At 38.9% G+C, this 27,319-nt stretch overlaps 1 protein-coding gene across 41 annotated transcripts in view; it reads right to left on the reverse strand.

Annotated features, from left to right (window-relative positions):
• Positions 1 to 27,319, reverse strand: part of RIMS2 (regulating synaptic membrane exocytosis 2) — a 515,547-nt gene that overhangs the window by 83,599 nt on the left and 404,629 nt on the right. For 20 of the 41 annotated variants that reach the window (XM_076329268.1, XM_076329267.1, XM_076329265.1 and 17 more), the window contains one exon: positions 19,925 to 20,025. The exons of 13 other annotated variants lie outside the window; for them this stretch is intronic. In XM_076329268.1, coding sequence (XP_076185383.1) covers positions 19,925 to 20,025 — 101 coding nt within the window. Of the gene's footprint in view, positions 1 to 19,924; positions 20,026 to 25,165; positions 25,202 to 27,319 lie in introns of all 41 variants that reach the window. 8 more of the 41 variants (XM_076329285.1, XM_076329287.1, XM_076329286.1 and 5 more) reach the window with 1 other exon arrangement.

Below are 27,319 nucleotides of genomic sequence, written 5' to 3' on the forward strand. Positions count from 1 at the left end.
TTGTAACTGCAATAGATTACTTTCCTGTAGTGACAAATTCAAGATTATTGAAGCTGAAAAACAAATACCTGCTCTGCTTCCTAATGCAACAACCTCTGCAAACGTTTTGACCTCTTTGTGAACTACCACTATATGACTGACAGGCCACATAGAGCTACAACTGCTCTGATACTTATTTCTTGAAAGAAACTGTTTTGGAACTTCTAATTCAAAGGGAGTTTTAAAGTGTTTCATATTGCTTTAATCTATTGCTACCAGTCTTCCATCTTGGACTATACAGTCATGCAGTTGTCCAGGCAACTGAAATTGTCAGTGATTTCCAACCATCTTTCTATTTTATTATCTTTTTTTGTCTTTTTTATAGTTTACTCATCAGTTTTTATTTGTTAGCCTATACATAGGAACATGCAAATCTGGTCAATGTTTTTACTGATCAAAAGGTTAGGAAGATGTTTCAGACAATTGTCCATTGTGCTACTATAAGAAGATTAAAGAACCATTCTGGACTATTTCAATAGTTCTTTGCCTCACTGACAAAAGCTCTCGAGCAGCCAGAGCACAGCAATTGTAAGAAATGTTCTGTAATTTCAACTGTAGCTTTCGGTGCAAGTTCATAGCCTCTAAAGGCATTGCAAATTTTAGTTACTACACATCATTTGAATGAATGTTATTGGATTGTTTGATTCTTTCTAAAACCTTTGTTAATGGCTGCCTAATGAAGTCTACCATTAAAAATAAAACTGAATACTTACTAATATTTACAACAATAGCATTACATTTATATAAAGCAAAAGATTGTAAGTAATTTTTACAAAATACCATATACAAATGAATACATAGAGAGAATATATGTTTATCTGTAGCTTGCATACACACAAACCCAAGATGAAGGCTATGATGAATCTGCCCTTGCATGTAATCCATACTTAGCCAACTCAATAATCTGTGCTTACATTTGTCACTCCTGTCAGGCTCCATCAAGGCAACTGAGGTACAGCTAACCAGGTCAGCCTCTGCCAGCCCTGCTTTAGCTATCAGCTGCACATGGCATCCATCAGTCTCTTGGAAGATTTAAGGACTGACCAGGGAGATTAATTCTTGCACTGCCCTGGTATTAGGTATATAATAAGTGCCACAGCTGTCTTGGGTTTCTCAATATGGAGCTGCAACAAGTTCTACCTCAGACTCATTCTTGGCTGCTGATCCTGACTTCTGCTTTGTAGTCCTGGATCCTATCCTGTCTTCCTCCTTTTTAGTCCTAATTCTTGGATCCTGCTTTCTTAGCCCCATATTTTGCTTCTGAGGAGTCCCATTGGCACTGTTCCAACCCTGTTATCCCTTCAGCCAGGTCTTGCTTTGCATTAGGCACCCCTTGATCTCCTGACCCTGGCCCTACTGTGCCTCTCTTGGCATTCTTGTCTTGCATTAGCAAAAAAGAGAGAGCTACACATGGTGTTGCTACTTCTGAACAGTACAGTGCCTGAACCAGTAAATCTAGCTGGATGTACAGTGGTTCCCTGTACATCTATTCCTTACTCCCATTCCTTATCCAACATAATTTTTTCCCATTATTCAGAACATTCTAATCTACTTCTACCTTGAATAAAAAGAACTGACTGCAACCTGATTTGCAAAACCCACCTTCTAAACCATCCTAATCTCCAATAAAGTCAAGTCACCAATTGAAACATGTTGGTAAAAAGGAATCATAGAATCATAGAATCATTGAGGTTGGAAAAGACCTCTAAGATCATCGAGTCCAACCGTCAACCCAACACCACCATGTCCACTAAACCATGTCCCTAAGTGCCTCATCTACTCGTCTTTTAAATACCTCCAGGGATGGGGACTCCACCACTTCCCTGGGAAGCCTGTTCCAATGTTTCACCACTCTTTCAGTAAAGAAATTTTTCCTCATGTCCAATCTAAACCTCCCCTGGCGCAACTTGAGGCCATTTCCTCTCGTCCTATCGCTTGTTACTTGGGAGAAGAGACCGACACCCACCTCGCTACAATCTCCTTTCAGGTAGTTGTAGAGAGCGATGAGGTCTCCCCTCAGCCTCCTTTTCTCCAGGCTAAACAACCCCAGTTCCCTCAGCCGCCCCTCATAAGACTTGTTCTCCAGACCCCTCACCAGCCTCGTTGCCCTTCTCTGGACACGCTCCAGCACCTCAACATCCTTCTTGTAGTGAGGGGCCCAAAACTGAACACAGTATTCGAGGTGCGGCCTCACCAGTGCCGAGTACAGGGGCACGATCACTTCCCTACTCCTGCTGGCCACACGATTTCTGATACAAGCCAGGATGCCATTGGCCTTCTTGGCCACCTGGGCACACTGCTGGCTCATGTTCAGCCAGCTGTCAACCAGCACCCCCAGGTCCTTTTCCGCCAGGCAGCTTTACAGCCACTCTTCCTCAAGCCTGTAGCGCTGCATGGGGTTGTTGTGGCCGAAATGCAGGACCTGGCACTTGGCCTTGTTGAACCTCATACAATTGGTCTGGGCCCATCGATCCAGCCTGTCCAGGTCCCTCTGCAGAGCCTTCCTACCCTCGAGCAGATCAACACTCCCGCCCAACTTGGTGTCATCTGCAAACTTACTGAGGGTGCACTCGATCCCCTCATCCAGATCATCGATAAAGATATTGAACAAGACCGGCCCCAAACCTGAGCCCTGGGGAACACCGCTCGTGACCGGCCGCCAACTGGATGTAACTCCATTCACCACAACCCTCTGGGCCCGGCGGTCCAGCCAGTTTTTGACCCAGCGCAGAGTACACCTGTCTAAGCCGTGAGCCACCAGCTTCTCTAGGAGAATGCTGTGGGAGACGGTGTCAAAGGCCTTGCTGAAGTCCAGGTAGACCACATCCACAGCCTTTCCCTCATCCACTAGGCGGGTCACCTGGTCATAGAAGGAGATCAGGTTGGTCAAGCAGGACCTGCCTTTCATGAATCCGTGCTGGCTAGGCCTGATCCCCTGGTTGTCCCGCTCATGCCTTGTGAGCACCCTCAAGATGAACCGCTCCATAATCTTCCCCAGAAACATCCATATTTCTATTGAATGTGAAAAAAACTATTTCAAAAGTTCTCACATCTTTCCCTTAGTGGTTTGGTGCCATCTATTTATCTATTTCACTAACCAGTGCTCACATATACAGTCTTACAAAGGAGTTCCTAAACTGACTTCACTACAGGACTAAACCATGTTGCAAACAGCATCCTACTGATAAATTAGTAAGTAAAAACTGAACAATGAAAAAGATCAAGCAAGTCAGCAGTGGGCCCTGACAGCAAAGAAAGGCAGCCTTGGTTGTGTTGACTGGAACATAACCAGTAGATCAAGGGGGAATGATTATTCCCCTTTACTCAGCACTCATTAGACCGCATCTAGAATATTGTATCCAGTTTTGAGACCCAAAGTACAGGAATATATATCCATAAACTACAATGAGTTTATTGGAGGGCCACCGAGATGGTTGGGGCTAGAGCATTTGCCCTGTGAGGAGAGGCTGGGGGAGCTGGGCTTGTTCTGCCTGGAGAAGTGATGGCTTTGGGAGTACATAACAGCAGCCTGCCAGGTCGTACAGGAAAGATGTCAAAGAGACAGAGCCAAGCAATTCACAGCAGCTCTGACAGGTATAAGAAGGCACATTTTTACCATAGGTACAGTGAAGCAGTGGATCAAGTTGCCCAGAGAAGTTGTGCAGTTTTCATCCTTGAATGTTTTCAAGACCTGACCAGATAAGGCCCTGAGCAACCTGTACTGATCTCACAGCTGACCCTATTTTAAGCTAGGGGTCGGACTAGACAGGTCCTGAGGTCCCCTCCAACCCAAATTACTCTGTCATCCTACAGGTCAAGGTGATCCAGGATCTGAAGAAGAAACTGCAAGGGCAGCAGTAATGCAGAAGCCACCAATGGATCACTGTCTAAGGACAACTGGAAATCTAGAGGGAGGTAGTCCGAAGGCAAGCCAAATCAAAAGACAAAAAATCATCTGCTTCACATATGTTGGCATATGGTGCAACTTTTTTAAGAACTCCTTAAGTGCACAATATGAAATAAATATAGGAGAGCACTAGAAAATATTCTCGGATTACATCAAGGAGAACTTACAGGACCTGCAAATATTTGGTAAAGTAGAAAGCAGTAAGGCAGCTGTTAAGAAGTATTTGGGTCTTTTAGTGAGCTTGAGAATTAGCTTGTCAACAAGTTTGTCTTCCTACAAAAAAATCTGTTCCTGAAGTCAGTTTCAAAACACCAAGTAGTCTCTTATTCTGTTGTTCTTTTTCATACAATATGACTTTTGGAAGATCAAGACAATCTCTAATTTCAGCTGCACTGATATCTGTTCTGAAATCAAGCTGTTATTGATGCAGAATTAATTTGCAAAGATAGCTTCATCCAGTCTAGGGAACTAAGTGTTCTTATTTAATCTTTCTTTATGTCAGGACCAAATTTTACAAATTTTGAAAGGAGAGAGCACTGCAAACTTTCTGCTGGGGTATATGAAGTTACCACATTATTCCACAGACTGTTCAAAATCACAAAGACACTTTTTAAAATCCCATCTCTCCTATGAAAAACACAGTGGGTAAAAATCTGTTGTTTAAGGTAAAGTAAAAGACAAGTAAAACAACACAGGAACAATTCTAAGCATCACCTCAAAAAAATTCTTAAAAGGCAATCCAAGATGTGTTACACACTGGAGTGAAAATATAAGATTTATAATGGCCAAGCAGGTGTCTCATAATATCTCATCAAAAGCTACCTTAAAGTCACTACTCATAGAGAGATCTTCTACTTCAAATCATCAAGTCATTGGAACAGCACTCTGGGACACGACATTTCATAATAACAAGAGGCTACCACCACTGGCCTGCATCCTTCGGTAGTATGGCTCATGTACTATATAACTAAACATCGACTTTAAAAATGAAGATAACATTTCTATTATCTATCAAGGAAAGTAACTAAGGTTTTTAAGAGGAGTTTTCTTAGTCTGAATATTAAAGTAAGATGATCTTTTCCATGGTTCTTGTTGATTCTGACAGATTAAATGAGGTAGAAGAGAGATCCAGGTATAACATACGGCTATGGAGAAACAGCTATAACTGACTATATAAATTGGAATGAATAGAAAATCTCATGTGTCCTGTGGATGGACTTCACCTTGTTACACAATCTGATGATTCCAACATGCCTTAACAAGTTATAGGTGAACCATGGAATGCTCTCATGTAGCCAGAATATTCCCAACAATTTTTGAACAAAAGCAAAGATCTTAAAGAAATATGAGCCTACATAATATGAAGGTAAATAAATAAGAGCTGCAAAAGAAGAACCCTTTAATGAGAAGTAAAGGTAGAAGGATGTCCAACAATCAGTCAGTCCCCCTTTTCTGACATGAAAGTAATTCAGGAAAGCAGGCAAAACAGAAAATAAAACAAAGCTTTTTCTAAGATTTATTGAAACATTTGCTATCCAAATTCCCTTTCGTACTGCTGACCTTCTCCCGATTTTTAACTGCTATTTAAAACAGGACAGTCAGTCACCAAGTTTCACTTTAGAGAAACAGGTCCACAGTCTGGCTTTGTGATGGTGGGTAACAAACTCATGACGAAGATCTTCTCAAACTTCCCAGCATCTTTTTAACTGCCACAGACTAACTTTTTGATTGCCTTATACAGAAGGAAGAAAATCTATTTAAAATAGAGATCAGCAATCCTTTAGCATTCCAGAACACTGTGCCAAGTCTCCTGAAGATGCATCATCATGGATACTGTTCGCTGTAAAATATCTGAGCTGTTCAAGTCAGGGTGATTACAAAAATGCAAGTGTCCAGGGCTTCACAATCTACTGTGCAATTGCATTGAACGGTATCTCCAGTGCTTTATCTCCTGGTGAACTCCAGCATGTTTGTTAGGACAAACTGGCAAGCCTGCCTGCAGTTAACTCACTTGTTCAATGGGTTCAGTTTCAGTGATAACTCTTAATTCTGTTTCTGGGCCTTTTTGGTCTTCTAACTCTAGTAAATCCTACTTACGTTGGACAAACAGTATCAAAGTCTGCTTCCTGTATTTGTTTCTGTTCCTCAAGTGGTTCACATGCCATTTCTGTCACCACTGCACTCAAAATCTCTTGCACTTCATACAGTCCTGCTATCCAGGCAACAGCTTATTTTTCAAAGAGGGTAACAAGGCAGGACTTCCGTTTTAAGAAATCCTCTTTTGTCTCCGATTGTTCTACCTAATTTGGGCTTCTTTGAGATGTTACTTTGCAAACACAAGCTAGGAAGGCAGACAATACACATTTTAAAGAGTTCTCATTTAATCTGGATTTTAAACTACATTTCTATCATTTGTTTTTAGTCCTTGGGTCTCTCATAAAAACGAAAACAAATAAAAAAAGATGGAAAGGCAACCATCTTTTTTTACTGCAGAATTTCTGTTTCATTACACTTTATTTCACCCCAAAAGCCCAAGTATTTCAGCATACCTGATGGTTTGAGAACAGAGATATGAACTTCCCCCTTAATCCTACTTTCTTTATGTAAATAGAGAAATTAAATATGACTTTCACCAAATTTGTCCTGGGACACAGCACCTTGAAAGGAATTCATGCTGAAGAGAACAGCTGGATTGACACATGGGCCATCTGGTGAGTGCTTATTCCTCTAAGCAGAAGTGCCTAAGGACCATGAGTAACACAATTGCTCAAGAACAGGATATAAATATATCTTTGTATGATTCCACTTTATAAGTCCTTAAATCCATAGATATCAGAGGGTGGCCTCCAAAATCAAGCATGATTTGAGGGAAGGTCCCATAATTTTTTTTCTTAATCTCTTGTTTTCACTGGTTATTAGGATACATCTTGGAAAACCCTTGTACAATAAGAAATATATGAGCTCAGCTGAAAATTGTCGACAAATTTTCTGCTGATTCATGTCTCGCTAAAGGGGAAACAAATCTGCAAGATGTAGATACCACCATCTCCTCATGCCTCCATAGGCAAGTTAAACTGCTCAGAAAACATTACTTTTCCCTAGAATGTATTTCCTCAGCAGCTTTACCCTTGTTATATTGCAATTAGGGGAAAAAAGGCTGCAGGGGGATCCTAAGCATGCAAACTGCTCCTAGGGAATAGAAAAACTGAACTGTCTCTTTTTCTTTTTAGTCATTGTCCTTCAGTTCTCAAAGAGGAAGTAATTAGAAAACATGCATTACTTATGTCTGTCATATCGCCTTGTAAATACTATAATAATTTACCTCTTTGCTTCCTTGTAAGATTAATTTGAATTCACTTTTACAGAAAACATGCAACACCTATTAACATTACTTGCAACTTCAACTTCACCACATAAAACACTTTAACAGTGGATAATATGTAACATTTCTGGAAAAGAAACAAAAAATAATTCAGTTGAAACTGTATGAGAAATTTAGATCATTTCACAAGACAGTTATCTGTATTGGAACTATTCTGGGGTCAAAAACTTCTGTGAATGTTTCTGAAGATCTTAAATGTCTATGAATTATTAGAACCCTTGAAGTTATTTTCATTTTACAGATGTTTCCTTAGCATAGCATTAGCATAGCATTTCCTAAATTTATGTGACTAGAAACTAGCTTAGAAGTGGGAAAGGAAACATTTCTAACTGCGTCCTAAAAAACACCCAAGTTACTTCTTTACAATTCTTGAAACTGAAAGTCATCCTGTTTACCAGAAGTGAATTGACGTTATCGTCTCTTAGATACAGAAAACTACGTCACAGTGTTTTGAATTTTGTTTTTAGAAAATCCTGTTCAAACTAAGTAACTTGCAGATATTATTAATTAGCTAGTTGCTTCAGATTAAACTGCAGAAATATGCAAATCACTGGAAATGTTTTTACCTGATGGCATGTGTCACTCGAGAGAGAACAGAAACAGGATGATGCATCCTGGTTCTCTGAAATTTAATGGTTCTAAGATACTCTATATGAGGAAACAAATATAACATCTTTTAAAGGTTTTGCATAGTTTGAAGAAAAAAGATATATCAGATAAACTCTACTGTGATAACATAAGTTGAACTTCATGACAAAATTGTGTATGTTTGGCAGTTAGATAGATGATTTTTTTTCCTCAACATAAACTGACTCTGGAAGAAACACAATTTCCAAACTTCTTTTCAGCATGATACTTAAGGTTATTAGATGAAAAATGTATATATATTCAATGCAAATATTTAGGACAAGATGCTCTTTTAGGGGGAAAAAAAAGAGGTTTTTTTAATGCAGACTTTAACTTTATTTCATAATTCTGTCTAAAATTTCATTTTCTACTATCTTGGAATACTACTAGTAGAATAACTTTGCTGCAATAATTTAACTATTCTACTTTTCATCTTACAAAAATGAACACTTTATGGGTACATCATTACTCTGTTCAGAAGTAAGGATTAAATTTTCAGAACTGCTTTTTATTATTTTTCTTGTTATTCCCTGTTAGTATTCGCTGATTCCAGACTGTCAGTAAAACAATGATTTCCATCTGCAGGAGGAGGATAATATTCCTTCTGATGTATTACTAAAGAAAATATTCTATTGCTTAACACTAAATCAGTCTTAATTCTTGTAAGCAAAGACTACTTCCAACAAATGACAGTCAGAAATACCATAGGTTAGAAGGGCCACAGAGATAATTTCACGTTTTAGTAACATTCTCACTGGAAGTGTTGCTGAAAGCATTAAGGCTTTGCAAGACCTCCCTGTGCTGAGACTCCAAGGTCCTGACCCTACTTTGATTAGTTCCATTGTGCAGAACCAGCTTTTACAGAAAAATAGTGATGTGCTACATATCCATCCAAGTCCTTCATATATACTACTTGCAATACGGATGCTTGAAGTCACAGTTATATTCACTACAATTAACTGCAAGGGATTATGTAGTTAAGATACTTCAAAATAAAGAATCAAAGAAATGCAATGCCTTGGGGAAATCTGATGGAGATACATAGCTTTTTTCTTGCATGACAGATGGCAAAAATTCCTCAAAACCACAAATCTGTTGTTTGGAAAAAGGTTGATAAACTGGCAAAATTTCCACTGATAACTTTGGGGCTGCTATCAAAGAAAATCAGCCCACTTAATAAAGAGAAGCACTGCCAGAGACCGAACCAAAGAAAATATCCACACTGCTAAAACCACTTCACAGGCCTCATCGTTATCATCAGAATTACAAATGATAACAGTAAACTCTGGATGAATCCTCGATCGTATGCCCAGCTGAACCACCAGGCCCACCTCCAGTGGCCATCCCAGGGGTACCTTCTCAAGCTGCTGCAGCACAGGAGAGCCGGGCAGGGCAGGAGGTGCGTGAGGCGAGGAGCCAGCCAGCTCTCCTGCCTCTGAATCTGAGAGTGCTCAGTGGCCTCTGAACCACCCCCTGTGAAGCAGACAGACGAAGGTCCTGCTTCTTCATTTCGAATCCTACACGTTTAAGCAGGCTCCATGTGAGCACTGCATGGGGACTTCAGGTCTATCCTTTCTACTTGCATGCCATGCTTTCCTTGATTTTTCAAGGTCAATAGCCTAGCAAATTGATCTAGTAAACATGTTTCCATCTAGCTGGAACCACTGCTCTACCCTTCTTATCTTTCAAATGTGAATAATGTCCTTTTTGCGCCTATTCTGCCCGGCACAGAATTAAGTAGCACAAAGTGCAGTCTGGTGTGATACATGTTATCATAGATTATTATTTTCATTTCTTGGAGCTCCCTGACTGTTGCAGCAATTCAATTAACTCCATATATTCTCTATTTTTGAATGTCACACTTTGGCACCCAGATATTTAGTACATATTTCCGTGTTAATTTTGTTTCTTGTTTTCCGTAGATTTTCTCATTTATTATCAGCATAACATCAGTTTCAGTACATCTTAGATAATTAATTCAAACACAGTCACACTATTTTATACATTAATTGTTACTCAGTTCAATAGAATCTTGGAACTTTACAGCTTAAATTCAGATAAGAACTGTAAACAGAAATAATTGAGTTTACTATGAAAAGATAGCCACTTTGAACCAAAATAGACTAATGGTTTAGCAATTCATGTGTCTATACAATACAGTTCTGAAAGGAAAAGCCCTTCTATTATGAAAAGGATAAAAGGGTTTAAGATAAATTGCAGTGATTACTCTGGCTGGAAATCAGTCAAAACAGCACCCCGGTGATTTTTAAATGTGATTATTACTGGAATGGTTACAATTAATTGAATCTGGCTTTGATAGAAATCTTTTGATATACATTTTGATGTATATTTGATATATATGTGTGTTTGATAAAATATTTTTTTTCTGGAAAATATTTGCTTTTTTGCAAAAGATTATTTAACTCATTGCTGTAAGAGTAAAACTCAAGACTTTGTGTTACACTTAGTATTTTTTGTTGTTTTTATAAAATGGAAAAATGTAATTTTCTGCTATTGAAATCCCTTTTTTCCCCGATAAACTCCAATAACTAATGAATATTCAGAGCCAAAATAGACTGATGATTTTATTTTTTACTTTCAGGAGTAATTTTTTCTCTTTGAGATTCACTGTAAAATTATAAGGTACTTCAACAACATTTTTTAATGTATTTAACCTCTGCTTTCTAGATATATGATTAGCAATAGAAGTTTACACAAAAACTAAGAAAATGGCTGACAACAGAAAGTACCTGCTGACAGATAAAGACAGGCAGTATCAGTCTACTTTCAGATGTTTATATTTCAGCCATCACCATATGTGACTGCAGTATTTGTGTTAACCACAGTATTACATCTAAGAATACCCTAAATCTCCAACAGACACAGATACTCAACATTAAAAAATAAATTAGAAAAGCATCAAAACCAAAATAAATCAGAAGAGAGCTTGAAATAAATGAAAAAGAAAAACGACAGCAACAGAAATCTTTTCTGAGAGTTTGCATATCGACTAAAGAAGAAAATATTAGAAATCACAGCAATCCACATCTGTATTCAAAGTCACTAAGTTACTTTTAACCCATCAGCAAAATACAGTTTGATAAAAATAGAATTGAAAGTAGCGATGTTTCCTACGTTACCATGCATATAGAACTCAAATCTAGAATTCTGAATTTATTTCATCTAGCTACATTTTTAAGTCTTATAATTGAACTTTAAATCCTGTATTTATAGGAACCAGAACCGCAACACCAGCAATTTATTCCACAAACTTTTTGTATTAAAAATACAATAAAATACTTGATTGAAAATATAAATGCTATCAGCACTATGGGCCAGTGAGATTCTCTCTGCCACTGAGTAGTAAAATTCCTTACATATCACAAACGAGCACAATTGATTGGGTAACCTGAGCGCTTACAGCCTTTTGAGAGTGACAGGACCTGTCCTTCCAGACCCAACAGCTGGTTTAGCTCTCAAGTTCCTTGTGCAAAAATACAATTACTGACTAGTCCATAGGAAAACACAAAAGCCATGGAACAAGCAATAACTAAACAGTTTCTTCAGATGGAAAATTCTTTGTAAGCCCAATTGGTGTTTGGTTTATTTCCTGAAGCAAAGAGCTTATTGGTGTGGAGGTGGGGATGGGGAAGACAAAGGGACCCCATAAAACTACGCACAGCTATTCCTATTTATAAGCCTACCAAATTCTACTGGTTAGGCCCTTAGTTTTGCAGGTATTTTATAGAAATTAATTGCATGGAATATTTGTATGTGGTATTATCTGTGTTAATTTTTGCCTTCTTAATTATTCTTCAGCGTAGCTCCATTCTAATTATTTCGTCTTTCCAAGTTTTAACCAGATATCTAAAATTTTAAAATTTAAACTGGTATGTTAAAAAGGAATTTATACAAACCAGATTTCCAATTTCTGCACTGTTTTGAGGAAATAACCTCCATTTTTTATAAAATATTTTGAATATTTCTAACTACATCCTTAACTACAGAAGTTGTAAGAAACAATTATAGGGTCAAAGAGGTATATTCAGAATTGTTATAAATTACCAAATTATTACTGGGCATATCATGATCTTCCCAGAACTCCCAAACTCTAAGCTTAAATTTTCAAAAACAACTGCCAATTCAAAACCAATATAAATCAATTACAGTTTATATACAGTAAGAATATCAAAGGTCTCATCATCCTGTTTGCCTGGATGTTTGTTCAACTCCTCCTCCGCAAGGGTTTCAAGAAGAAAAGTGACAAGTGTTTCTGCTAGCAATCTTTGCTGCTCTGTGTACTGCTCTGTTTTGAGTTTTAAGGAGGAGACAAGGGTATCCCCAAAACACCATTAAATCAAATGTTTCAGTCAACAACACAGGTCAAAGGATACCACATGTAGCTGTACTAATGACACAACTACTTACTGCAGGTTTCAGAGGAAAAAGGGAGTTCTTGGACACTTTTGCACATTGCGACAAGACTAAGAGTTAAGGAGATCTGCTTCTGATGTATTCAAACTCAACCTCTTCCACCTCCAGTGTTACAGTGCTTACCTTTTGCACATTCTCTTACACAGGTAACCCATAAGGTGGTACTTGATTCATTGCTGAATCAAAGTGTCTCAGTCTGAAGAACTGCAGCTTTTCAGTGTCTGCATGCTCCAAGGGCATTTCAGCTGCATCTATATTATTTAAATAAACTGAGTGCATGCTTAACTCTTCTCTTCCACAGCTTAATTTGTCTTGGTCTTGCTAACAGGTTAGAAGATCTCAAAGTAGCATGCTAGTATGCCTAATACTACTAGTATCCTACACCAAACACAGAGAATTATGCTCATATATTCATGATGCACAGTATCTTGCAAATCTAAAGCTTGAACTGTGGTTACTGATTAACAGGAACTGCAGCATTCTACGGTTGATGATGTAGAAAGTTTCAGTCATGATCAATATGAATCATTAAAGGTGGAGTTGGAAAGTCCTCTTTGGTGTTCTATATTATTCTCTATTTGGTATACTCTTTCCTACATTTGGCTAAATAATCTTGTCACCAGTTCTGCAAAAATTTCAGTTTTTATCTGGCCTTTTACCCCAACTGTGTTCCTTGTTGTTCTAATATACTACATTCCTAATTACTACATTCCTGACTATTACTAATTGCTGTATTATATAACTGGATTTCTCTGCCTTTTTGTAGGTCATTATTTTCTCCTAATAAAACAAATAAAATGAGCCTCATGATACTTCGAGGTTTAAATGTGTGTCAGCTAGTTTCCAGTCTCTGTTTTACCTTTGTTCCTAAAGAAAACAATCTTTTTTCACTATTCTAACTCCTACATAAATCCAGTCCCCTTTAGTTAGTTTGGCATTCAATGCTCTAGTCTCTAATATGGCCTGAGTTGGTGGAATTCTCTGTTGATTCTACATTGATTTCACATTGACTGCAAACACTTCTAGGGCTCCCCATGCAAGAAGTATCTTTTCTCTTTTTTCTCAGTAGCAACAAAACTTTTCAACTCTCCCTGTCAATCCACTGGGCAGGTTCCAGCCATGGGGGCAAGGAGAGAGGAATGGCATGATTCCCTGCATCCTTTATCCTTTGTTTGTCAGCAGGCATTCCTGAAACTGAGCAGTGGTGGGAATGGCCAGGGGAAGGAGTTACTCACCAAATAGTGCTATCGATTTGTTTGCCAGAAGAGCAGCACCAAGCAAGAAGCAAGGCAGAGAGTTTCAGAGAGGTTTTAAGAGGTAGTTTGGGAATTGACTTCAAAAGCCAGATCAACCAAATGAATCCAAAGTGAATCTAGCATGCTGCTCACTCAGCTTCTCTAGGCTCCCATCTTGGCCCTTCCCTCTTCACAGGGCATCTTGCTTAAACACTTAAGAACTGGGAAGCTTAGTTTTTATGCAAAACAATAAATAGTCCTAGAAAGATTCTTGAGGAAAATTACATAAATCAGGCTAGTGTTGCAGAGCCACAGTATGGTAAATGACTATTTTTTCCTCTGGTGGAGCACTCTTGTGCTACTGTGCCTTTTTCCTGTATTACCAGAACTCAGGTTTTCCTGCATGTCAGCTTCTACCAGCACTGCAATTCAGACTTTAGTATATATCCTATTTAGTACAAGTCTACTAGTACTCAATATTCAGAAATAAATATTTGTTCCAATAGCAGAAATACTTTTACCTAATCCTTAATGTCCATGCTGTTTTTCTTCTCATGTCTCCTTAGCTGTAAATCTGTTTATATGAAAATCAAATATATTGCTTGCTTGCCTTATGTCTATGCTGAAACCATACATAAGCAACTTTTCCCCCCTCTGAGGGAGGGGAACCTCAATCCATCCCACTCCTACCAGTTTGATGCCAGGGCCAGCAACAGATGCCCAGAGCCTGGAGAAGGATCACAGGTCATCAGGAGAGCGCCTGAAGAGCAGCACAAAGGAACTCCAGCCAGTGAGACAGCTTCATCAGGGGCCCAACTTAAATGCCTCTGTGCAAACGCACGTAGCATGGGGAATAAACAAGAGGAGTTAAGAGACGTGTGCACGCCTGCAGGGCTACGACCTTATTGGCGTCACGGAGACGTGGTGGGATGGCTCCTATCACTGGAGTGTTGGGGTGGAGAGATACAGGCTCTTTAGGAAGGACAGGCAGGGGAAACAAGGAAGGGATGTTGCCCTCTATGTCGATGACCAGCTGGAGTGCATGGAGCTCTGCCTGGGGATGGATGAGGAGCCGACCGAGAGCTTATGGGTCAGGATTAAAGGAAAGGCAGGGACAAGTGACATTACAGTGGGGGTCTGCTACAGGCCACCTGACCAGGAAGACTGAGCGGCTGAGGCCCTCTATAGACAGATAGGAGCAGCCTCATGCTGAGAAGCCCTGGTCCTCATGGGGGACTTCAACCACCCTGACATCTGTTGGAGGGACAACAAGGTAGGGCATAAGCAATCCGGGAGGTTCCTGGAATGCATCGATGATAACCTCCTTCTGCAAGTGACAGAGGAGCCAACGAGGAGAGGTGCTATGCTGGACCTTGTTCTCACCAACAAGGAGGGGCTGGTGGGGAATGTGAAGCTCAAGGGCAGCCTGGGCTGCAGAGACCACGAAATAGTGGAATTGAAGATCCTGAGGGCACCAAGGAGGGCACACAGCAAGCTCACTACCCTGGACTTCAGGAGAGCAGATTTTGGCCTCTCCAGGGATCTGCTTGGTAGAGTGCCATGGGACAAAGCCCTGGAGGGAAGAGGGGCCCAAGAAAGCTGGGTAATATTCCAAGATCACCTCCTTCAAGCTCAGGAGCGATGCATCCCAACAAAGAGGAAGTCAGGTAAAAACGCCAGGAGGCCTGCATGGATGAACAAGGAGCTCCTGGGCAAACTCAAACACAAAAAGGAAGCCTACAGAGGGTGGAAGCAAGGACAGGTAGCCTGGGAAGAATACAGAGAAATTGTCTGAGCAGCCAGGGATCAGGTCAGGAAAGCTAAAGCCCTGATAGAATTAAATCTGGCCAGGGACGTCAAGGACAACAAGAAAAGCTTCTATAGGTACATTGGGGATAAAAGGAAGACAAGGGAAAATGTGGGCCCTCTCCAGAATGAAACAGGACACCTGGTTACCCGGGATATGGAGAAGGTGGAGGCACTCAATGACTTTTTTGCTTCGGCCTTCACCAGCAAGTGCTCGAGCCTCACCGCCCAAGCCGCAGAAGGCAAAGGCGGGGACTCGGAGAATGAAGAACCACCCACTGTGGGAGAACATCAGGTTGGAGACCATCTAAGGCACCTGAAGCTGCACAAGTCCATGGGACCCAATGAGATCCATCCACGGGTCCTGAAGGAACTGGCGGATGAAGTTGCTAAGCCACTATCCATCGTATTTGAGAAGTCGTGGCAGTCCAGTGAAGTTCCCACTGACTGGAAAAGGGGAAACATAACCCCCATTTTTAAAAAGGGAAAAAAGGAAGACCCAGGGAACTACAGGCCAGTCAGTCTCACCTCTGTGCCTGGGAAGATCATGGAACAGATCCTCCTGGAAGCTGTGCTAAGGCCCATGGAGGACAGGGAGGTGATTCGAGACAGCCAGCATGGCTTCACCACGGGCAAGTCCTGCCTGACTAACCTAGTGGCCTTCTATGATGGAGTGACTACATCAGTGGACAAAGGAAGGGCTACAGATGTCATCTAGCTGGACCTCTGTAAGGCCTTTGACATGGTCCCCCACAACATCCTTCTCTCTAAACTGGAGAGGTATGGATTTGATGGGTGGACTGTCCGGTAAAGGGTGAGGAATTGGTTAGATGGTCACATCCAGAGGGTAGTGGTCAACGGCTCAATGTCCAGATGGAGATTCGTGATGAGTGGCGTCCCACAGGGGTCTGTATTGGGACCAGTACTGTTTAATATCTTCATCAATGACATAGACAGTGGGATCGAGCGCACCCTCAGCAAGTTTGCAGATGACACCAAGCTGAGTGGTGTGGTTGACACGCCAGAGGGACGGGATGCCATCCAGAGGGACCTGGACAAGCTTGAGAAGTGGGCCCATGTGAACCTTATGAGGTTTAGCAAGGCCAAGTGCAAGGTCCTGCACCTGGGTCAGGGCAACCCCCAGTATCAATACAGGCTCAGGGATGAAGGGATTGAGAGCAGCCCTGCCGAGAAGGACTTGGGGGTACTGGTGGATGAAAAGCTGGACATGAGCCAGCAATGTGCACTCGCAGCCCAGAAGGCCAATCGTATCCTGGGCTGCATCAAAAGAAGCGTGGCCAGCAGGTCGAGGGAGGTGATTCTGCCCCTCTACTCTGCTCTGGGGAGACCCCACCTGGAGTACTGTGTCCAGCTCTGGAGCCCTCAGCACAGGAAAGACATGGACCTGTTGGAGCAGGTCCAGAGGAGAGCCACAGAAATGATCAGGGGGATGGAACACCTCTCCTGTGAAGAAAGGCTGAGAGAGTTGGGGTTGTTCAGCCTGGAGAAGAGAAGGCTCCGGGGAGACCTTATTGCAGCCTTCCAGTACTTAAAGGGGGCTTATAAAAAAGATAGCGGCAAACTTTTTAGCAGGGCCTGTTGCGACAGGACAAGGGGGAATGGCTTTAAACTAAAGGGGGGTAGATTGAGACTAGATAGAAGGAAGAAATTTTTTACGCTGAGGGTGGTGAAACACTGGCACAGGTTGCCCAGAGAGGTGGTGGATGCCCCATCCCTGGAAACATTCAAGGTCAGGCCGGACGGGGCTCTGAGCAAGCTGATCTATTTGAAGATGTCCCTGCCCACGGCAGGTGGGTTGGACTAGATGACCTTTAGAGGTCCCTTCCAATCCAAACTATTCTATGATTTAAGGAAATAACCCTTTTACACAATATATTACCTGCTGAAGTCATGTATACAAAATATTATGGAAGCAGAATACTTAGTTTTCCAAAAATAATGAGGCATGTATATGAATAATAAAAATAGAATCTGCAATTTTACCAATCATGAGGAAAAAATATAAGGGAAAATCAATTTCATATTTCAGCAGCTTCTAAGAATACCGATGTCTGGAAGTATACTTTTCCCACAAGCTTCTTAATGTATGACTATGCCCCATAGAAGTGTATGTACCTTCCTCTAAAGCCTCTAGTACTGACTTCCAGAGGTAGAACAAAACTAGAGAGTTATAATACAGGATGCCTATTTTAATATTTAATATAACTTCTACTGTTATAGCTTTTGCTTTCTCAGCAAGGAATAATATTTTTTCTTAACTCAAAGTAATAGTGAGGGACATACAGTTGCTGTTGACTTCAATTTAAAGAAAGAAATAGAACAGAAATGTAAAAGAAAATTCCATTTGGTAGCTTTCCTGAATGTCTCTTAATGCCTAGTTAATGACTTTTTTCTCAGGCATGGCATGTTTGACTGCCTGCTTGTGCCAGTTGACAGATTTAAAAAATCAAAGTCACTGTATAGTATACAGAACATGAGATTTCAGTCAGCATTTGACATACGTGTTTCAGTTCATGATTCCAGAAGAATTTTTGTAGAAACCAGGTAGATAAATTATACTTACTCATTTTCTGTCTCTAGATAATATAAGCACTTAATTAAGGGGAATTGAAGCAGTGGTAGTAAAAAAGTGAAGGCGGAACTCTCATATGGTTTATGAGAGTTATGGTTCTCACATGGCTTTAAAACTACACAATTTTAAGAATGCATTTCGAATTAATACATATATGTGAATATTCAGTGTCTAGTTCCACAAGTTCATTGACAGAATAAATAACTAATTTTCAAATACTGAAACTACGCTTTGGCAGAAGAGTAAATTAACTGTTTATTTCTGAAGACAATTTGTTTGATGTGTGCAATAAATAAATCATCATTTTCATAAAATAATTCCATTAATAGTTTTCCTCTTTAATACATTCCAATAATACTGAAGGTAAAATGTTAATAAAAAAGATATAAGATGTATAGTGAGGCCCAATAATATGGTGTGGGTGAAATGGAAATAACAAGGCTAGGAAATGTTTCCTTAGGTAGTTATATTCTATCCAGCTCCGTCACATGAGAGCCCATTTATTCTCTTTACTCTGTGCCAGTCCTACTTCTGACTCAAATTTCAGTCAAGCATTGAGGGAGCAAGAAAATTAGCAGAATAAGTCTGGTTATACATACAATACATAAAGTCATATTTGTGTGGTACATACAATCATAACACTTGCGAGAAGGTCTGCTCACAGTATTACGCTCATCTCTAAAAGGTAACACCTTTCAAAGCCGACAATATAGACACATGTGAAAATAATTTTGCCATAAGTGTCAACATAAAACAAGCATCTAAACATGACAGTGTACCAAGTCCCTCCTATATGTTAATAAAAATTCCTATGCCTTCTGTAGTAAAAACTACATTTGTAAAATACCCAAATAATCATGCAGCACATCTACAGAGTTTTTATGTATTTTAAGCCATTTTCATAGGTTTTTTTGTTTTGTTTTGTCAATTCTAACTATTTTCATTAATAGCGTTTTCCATTTTGTCATCGGCTTCACTAAAGCTCTTCCTCTTTTTTCCCACACTGAAATGTACATTCTAGAAAGTAATTTTATCAAGTATATTAGTCTACATTATCTGCAAAACTAATAATACTTAATAAATTTGATGATTTCTTTGTTTTCAAATATTAAATGGCTCAGTTTACAGTAACTTTGCCAATCCTTGGATTAAGGAACTACATCCTGGAAATAAAAGTCTAAACCAGACTTGTCTTCCTCAGCCAGCTTTTATAGGTCAGAAATCTCGTGTTTCCCACTTACAATCTGACCTCAATTAATGAAGTTTTTTAGAGGACACTAAATTATTTTTGTATAATAGAAGTTTAAATTGAAAATATCTTGATTATTTTAATTAACACACTGTATATGACATGACCCTGTTCCAGATAGCAGGAAATTTTGGATAGTATATTTGGGGCTATACTACTATGAAATGATTCAGATTTTTGGCAAATTGCCACAGCTGGGGTGGAAGCTTGTGTTGATGTATCAAATACTTTTCCAAAAGCTAAACTGCCACTATTAAACTAAGTAACACTACGTCTTCCAGTTTTCAATAGATCAAGATTACCCTGTGTTCAACTATATGAAAGCCATGAACAGGTTTCAATAGTTCTCATCTGTCACTCAATAAACCTCTTTTTTCCTTCTCTTTGAGCTTTTAAATCATGACCCTATTGTTCATTCCAATGGATAATTACACTGCCACTTTTATTTGATTTAACTTATCCTTCTTAAATTTTAATAATCAAGAACACTCTGTGTTAAGGGTTTTGCTGCACGTTTCCAATAATTTTATTGTAGACACACAAGAAACTTTTGCTGAAGAAACAACCTCCCACTCATCTATTACTTTCTAAAAGGATATTGGATATTTCAGTTTAGCATATTTTGTTGCTTTTCAAAACAAAACTCCCTTGCCTTAGAATGATAATCTTGTTCCAGCCTGGAATCTGATCCTGCTACCTGTTTGTACTTGCTCATTTTCATTTGGCGATTCCTCTCTTCTACATCCATTGCACCTGTTAAGTTAAAAAAAAAAAAAAAAAGAAAATAAATACACAAGCAGTCCTCAATTCCAAGTTTAAAGTTATGCTCATGGAAGTTTTAACAGAAAGAGATGAAATCTGATTTACTTAAATCATAGTGTATACAATTTTAATTTCTGAATTATAATTTTGCAGAAAAACAAAAAATTGTAAGAGGAGGAAAAGAGTAGATAAGTAAGTATTTCAGCAGAATCTTAATAAGTGTTGTATTATCTACACAATTCAAATGAAACCAACTTTGTGGAAGAAACAAATGTAAATGGAACAGAATGCTTCCACAGAATAGGATTTTACTATTTCAAAAATATTCAAGAGAAACTGAGTCTTTCATTTAAAAAAAGGAATGCAAAGACAACCTGCTTATTTTGGGTGGAGATTCTGGTTCTGCATTTGCTATAGTGTGATAGCAGCATTTTTATACCGAATTACTAATCAAGTAACAACCACAGGCTGGCAGAGCTTCTGTTTACCATTTGAGCACATTCTTAGTATGCTCAAGGCAATTTAAAGATGTATAAAGGAATGTTAAAGAGCCACCCAGTGGCATCACTGTATTACAGTCTAACGACACACAACTTCAAGAATGATTTCAGGATTCACTCTTCTTGGACCAAATACAGGATTAGTCTCAGTTAGGGATGGGTTGGGCATGGTATGATATGACAGGCAACAGCTGGTTTCAGCCAACTGGTACTGTAACACTGCAATTTACTATGCAAAATTATAAGGAAGTAAGTGCCAAAGCTGAGGTGGAAAAGTGAGAAATAGAAAAACGAAAGGAAGACAACAGCCCAGAATTAAAAAAAGATTTTCAAACAAAATATAGTTATCTATTTTACACACACAGGCTTGATTCTCTTCCACTGTAACATGGTATAAATCAAGAATAATTCATTATCCACTGAATGCTAAAAAGCATCCATTTTGACTGACATTTGTCTTAAACTTTCCATAATTTTAACACAACAGTTGTCTAAGATTAAAATTTCAGAATCCCACTAGTCATAAATGGAAGTTTCTGTACATTATATATATTGAACAATCTGGACTTCTATTTATGGAACTGAGATGGGAATATTAGATTCCAGTGTACTATATAAATCTGATTTAAACTCTAAATCTCAGTTCTAAGCTGTAATCTAATAGTAAAGTGGGGCTTTGCACAGGGCCTCTGCAGGACCTCTGAGCTTTGTATTTTCTTTCTTGACAACAGTAATGGTAGTAGCACATACTACGAGAGAGACCCGCCAGCTAAATCTTGCAGCACTTTGTGGGAAATCTGGAAGGAAGAGGGTGAGAGGAAGAGGGAAGGAAATAAGGCTAAACTGTACTGTTATCTATAAAACCTCTGGCTTCTGATTTTTGTATTCAAACTCTCCATCTTTACTCCTTACAAACAACATGAGTGAAAAGCCTTCATCAAAACTTTTAAGAGAAATGAAAATCAACAAAAATGAATGAAAAAGAAAACCCAGTGTTTTATAGGGAGAAACAAAATGAAAAAGACAGCAGCAGATGAAAATTCCTAAAAAAAAATATAGCTAGTTTTTCCTATCACAATTTTCCTCAACCATTATAGGCCCCAAAGCAATACTTGCCAATTTATCAGTAAGATGCAGTGATTTTTTTAAGGATCTAGTTTTAAAAGCTCTAAAGATATAATTTCTCTCTTGAAAACAAAAACTTTAAACTGGAAAATGATATTTTTCTTTTTTCAATGACAGAAGTAACACATAAGTGGTTTTGAAGTAAAACACACTAACTTTTTGCTTAAAGAAAGAAATCGTCTTTTGCTGAAGTCATAACATTCTGCAAATCCACTTGTCATTCTTCAGTAATGTAACAAAGGAGATGTTTTTCACCAAAAGGGAAATTTTGTCAATTTTTCTTATGAAGTTTTCTTATGAAATCATCACATACATTCTTTTTCCCCAGATATTCTGCCAAATTTCAGGAAATTACAAGTAGTGATGAAATAACACCTCTTGAGCATAAATTAGAAATTTCACAATTACTTGTGAAAATATTAATTCTTGTCTATGATTATTTGGCAAAGTGAAAGTTAGGTTTCCAATTGTTCATGGTCTGCAAAACCAAGCACTCTGAAATATGCAGTCGAAAGGGAAGTATAACACATAAACCCTCAGTGTGAGTCCTCTGTAGAAAAATAAGCAAAATTGGTGGCATATTTCAGTCTCAAGAGAAAAACAAGACAGCAAAATTTAGAAAAAAAATACTCAATTTCCATAAAAGCTTATTAAAAGAAAATCTAACTTGCTATGTATTTTTGAAACTGCCTTTAACAAGTAAGTGAATTCAGTTACATGCAAAAAGAGAGAATCCTGAGGGTAGTAGAAAGTTCATAATGCAGAAGATCAGCTTTGGTTGTACTGTGCATGGAGCTGACATGCAGAAAGAGTGTGCAGGGTTAGTGGCTGCCGCAGGCTAATCTCAGTGTAACTAAAGCCAGATGCAGCCATGATCTGGATGGGAGTAGGAAAGGTTAAGTGCGTGTCGCGGCACTTCCCGTTCACATGGTCCAGCCTGCATGCATGTCACACTAAGTGGTGGAAATGCAGGGCTATCATCATCTCCGCTTCTGCTGGCAAATTTATACTTAGCTGAAACCTGGGGGGGGCGGTTAGCAGGAGCAGAAAGTACTTCCAGAGAGTTCAGTAACTGTCCGAGTGCATTAGGAAGCTTCAGCTCCTAACATGATTTTGGTAACCAAGGGTGAACATCAGTCCTATACTAAGGACTCCACTGTAATCAGGAGGTGTATATGGACTGTGTGTAGACAAATCAGAACTAAACTGAATCAAACTATTAGTTATTAATAGTGGTGAAAATGTAGGAGCATAAGCTTTCACCCTGGTAGCACAAGGCTGACTGAGCCCTTGTGTTATTCAGGTCCTTAGCTAGAGCCCAGCACAACACATTTTCAGGACTATAGAGACTGACACTAGAACAATTAAAGCTACTTCTGATATACTTTCGTCTACTGCCACAATGTACCAAAGTGTTTGCAACCAAATTTTGGCCAGGCAAAAGTGAGTTCATTTGTACACTTCTGCCTTAACTTCCTTCCAGAATTTTGCTTCTAGACAGTAGCTGTGCCTCCAAGAGAAAGAGCCAATGAGACACTCAAACTTCAGCCATAGCAACACAAAAAAATAAGAAAGACTGCAGGAAGAACAAAGCCTGATGTTGCTCACCAAACACAACTGGGATCATTACACTGTAGGCACCATCTCAGAGTTTTGCTTATTTTGAACAACTCTCTAATGTTAGAAAACCCATGGCCCGAAGGTTAGCTCAGTGGGGTTTTCATCAGCACAGGGAAATTCCTGGCTGACAAAGAGCCAGCTGCTGATTCAATACCAGCCATTCTCCATATTTTTAGAAGAGTGTGCTGAGGGAAAGCAACACAACTACAATGCAAACACAGTCCTGAAATGCCAGAGTAAGGTGCCCAAGCACTGTGCACAGCAACTCTGTAACCTGCCCTCAGATCCATGAGGATTGTAGTGTGAGACTAATTTGTGCCAGAGCTTAGCACTAATGACTAAAGCAAATTAAGCCTTAGGCTGTATGAATTGTACTTTAACCTTTGTTTTTATCTATGGAAATGTAACCAGTAGATAAGGAAGTATAAGTAAAACTTTAACTACAGGATATTCTGTAACAAAAGATAAGAAAATGTCTCAAGACTGACAAAAAAGGTGCCTGGAGGCTGCAGGAGCAAATCAAAAGAAGAGAAGACCCCAGACACCATGAACAGGATTGGATGAGCAGAAGTGCCATCAGGAAATCATGCAACCTATAGAGACTACAAAATCCAGTAACAATCGACAGGCAGGGCCCCTCTTCAGAGGCACCCCAGCTCGTAACTACTATTGCATATTAAATGTAGCAGAAGAAGGAACTCTGATTCTTTTACCAAAGCAGAACCTTGGGACAAGCCCTGTTGAGGTGGCATCCACATAATTCCTACCATGGTCTAGGTGGCAGCCGTATAATTCCTACAACAGGACTCAGGGCAGGCACTAGAATCACTGTTCCAGCTTTGAATGCAAACCATTATTTTCATATTTTAACTTGAAATAAGATAAGATTCAGCTACTTTACCATTAAAGCTTTCCTCATAACTGAAAACTAAAAACTAAATGTTTGTTTCATGCTAAAAATTTTAAGGGGCTGTAATCAGTGGTGTGGTTAATACCTAACTTTTCCTGACCTCAACAGCTCATAGAATCAGCAATCATTCAATTCAGCCTGGAGCTACAGACTGTTATTTGCTCTTCAGGTCAAACAATGGTTACTCTCTAGGGTAAGACTCTTCAGTTGGTAGCCTGTGGTCCACACCAGAGACAAAAGGGACAACAAAATGGCCTTATCACCCAGCTTAGCCTAAGGCAAACCTACCTATTTAAAAAATAAAAATAAAAACAGAGGGGAGCTGTGTTTTTTCTTTCTTTTTTTTCATTGCCTTCTCCAGTGGGAGTTATTAAACTATTCTAGCTACAATAGATGCTGGCGATGGTGATGTGTTTGGAGAAGGAGTTTGCTGTACAGTGGGGCTTCTGGGGCAGAGAGTAAAAAGAAAATCTGGGGTATGGAAGTAGAGTGGAGTTTCTCTTAAAATATTAGGACAAATTTAGTTTTGGATAGGCATGGACAAGAGGGATACAAAATTGGGGAGGCACAGCAGCTCAGGCATGGGGGAAAACTAGTGATGAGGGGACTACAGAAACACTGAGATTTTGGAAGTCAGAAACCTGTAATAGAGAGGAAAAAGGCAGTGTGCAGGTGAGCACACCCTGTGCCTGGAGTGGGGAGGACAGAACAGAAGTCTTAAGGTGTACGAGAGCCTTCTTTAGCTGATTCTGGTCTCTTTCTTCCCATTTCTCACCCTAATTTGACTCCCTTAAAAAAGCAAAGGAAATACATTTGGGAAAGCCCTTTCTTAGTTTCCATTTCCTAGTGTCTATTTTGAAATCCCCAAAATACATCAAAACTGTGATCCAACTCTATGGTACACATTTGCGTAAACATAATAGATCAAAGAACTTAAGGGCAAAAACATGAAAATATTTTGAATAAATCACCCTACCTGTATCCCCATTCTCTGGATCTGCTTTCTTTTCTTCTATAAACAAATGAAAGCAATATGTAAAACAAAAAGAGGGGGGGAGAGAAAATGCAGAAATAATAATAAAAGTAATATAAATCATGCATTAAAAAGGAAAAATTAATAAAACCCACCAAATTAATTTAATTTGATGAGTTTAGTCAACCAACCAAGTATGGTGCTCTACATCCAGAGGCATATTCACTGCATGCTAGTGTATACCTTTGTGCACTCTTATTGAAGACTTACTGAAGGGAACCCATGGGTATTTTGTGAACTTCCAGAATCATTAACACACTCAACACAAAAGAGAGCAAGGCAGGTGTCAGACATAGTTACTTTACAGTTTCCTTGAATAGGATGACACAAAAATAAAAGTAAAAAATTTGCTTGTGCTGTATGTTTTATGCAGTGCACACACAATATGCAGTCTAATGGTTCAAGCATAAAAATTGAATGTGTCAGAATGGTTTTCAGTAATTACTTTAAATCTTCATTGGTTTAATCAATTCTCATAGCATCTACAGGTTAAAAGGTTTAATAATTATATTACTGTAGCTTATCTTGGAGTTAAAAAATGATGAAGAACAAAAGACATTAACAGCAACACTCAGAACCCAGTTCATGCACATAAATCCAGCTAAATGATGCCAACAAATATTCTTAATGCATATCAAAGGTTGTAAATGGCTCAGGGCATTCCTCTGTCACAAAGAAATGAAAATACATTGGATCCCTATCAAATAGTTTGGCAGCCCATAAATACTGCACTCTGAAATCCAAGTTTGGTAATTAATGTGAAAGAATTTTAAGTCAAATGAAATTTACTTTAATTAGAAGTCCATTAACTTTTAAACAGACTGACTGTTTCTTTTTCTTACTGTAAGCCAAAATGATATTAAATCCAATTAAAACAATCCCATGAATATGGAGCAACAACCCCCAAGCTACAAAGCAAAAATAGCACGTATCATTAGAATTAAATATTTTTTCCAGAATTATTGGTTATTGAAGTTGCTCACAAAATTATGATCTACTCTATAGTACACAGACCAAAGAGGGAAACAGAGCCGTTATATTTTAAGGAAATACCATTTTGTAGATGGGTATCAAAGCAGAGGATGAAGTCATACTTAAAGAGAAATCATACTGGGGCAAGGCAGAAGTGTAAGAAAGAAAACTATGCTCCTGCAGAGAGCATCAGTAATGTGCCACACCTTGATAGGATCTGGCATCCCATCCTGTGTGGGATCAAGGTTGTTCCTCTGCTGGCAATCCCTAGTGGAACTGTTAGGCAAATTAATGGGGAACAGATATGGCAAGTCATAAGCCTACACTTTTGGAAATCAGTGGATACCAAATGGGTTCCTGAAACCTACCCCATTTCCCGACCTTTCTTGCCCCATATTGTACACAGTTCATAAATAAGGCCTTTTGCATTCTTCTGCTTTGGCCTTTGGGTAGCCTGGCCTATATTATCTATGTGGGTTGTGGATATTGCTAGGAAAATGGCAGAAAGAGAGAGATAGTTGTGTTTGCTTTTCAAGCTTTCATTTTTTTTTTTTTTTAATTGCTGTCACCAATACAAAAGCTACAAATACAACACTGTCTTCTACTGCCTCATTACTTTCTAAAGCAGAAAGCAATTTGATAGCAATACCACTGATTCAACATAATGCAAAATAGATGAAAGTGAAATAAAAGTCATTAAAATACCCTTGAGTTTGAGCTCAGACAGAATGATGACATTTCTAAGTTATTTCATATGCATGGTGAAAAGAGATCTTTACTTTGCCTGAAATATCATCTTAATACAGAAATCTAATACTATACAGGATAATTCCTTTTTTTAAATGTGTAGAAGTCCATTCACCCATATGTCCAGATGTCTTTCAACCATGAGTCTTTAAATAAAGACATTGTCAAAATAAGGGAAACTTGAAACCTGTCCGACTTTCACTCGTTCTTGCTCCATGTTTAAAAAGTACATAGAAAAATATTTCCAAGTTGACTTATGGAAAAGAATACCATAGTATTAGCAAGAGTAAAATTCTATTAGAGTCTTGAATTTTAGAAGTGTAATTGAAGTACTGTGACATTTATTACAAATCTCTACAATAAATAAATCCTTTAGAT

This window comes from Aptenodytes patagonicus, chromosome 2 (genome assembly GCF_965638725.1).
Source record: "Aptenodytes patagonicus chromosome 2, bAptPat1.pri.cur, whole genome shotgun sequence".
Lineage (NCBI taxonomy): Eukaryota > Metazoa > Chordata > Aves > Sphenisciformes > Spheniscidae > Aptenodytes > Aptenodytes patagonicus.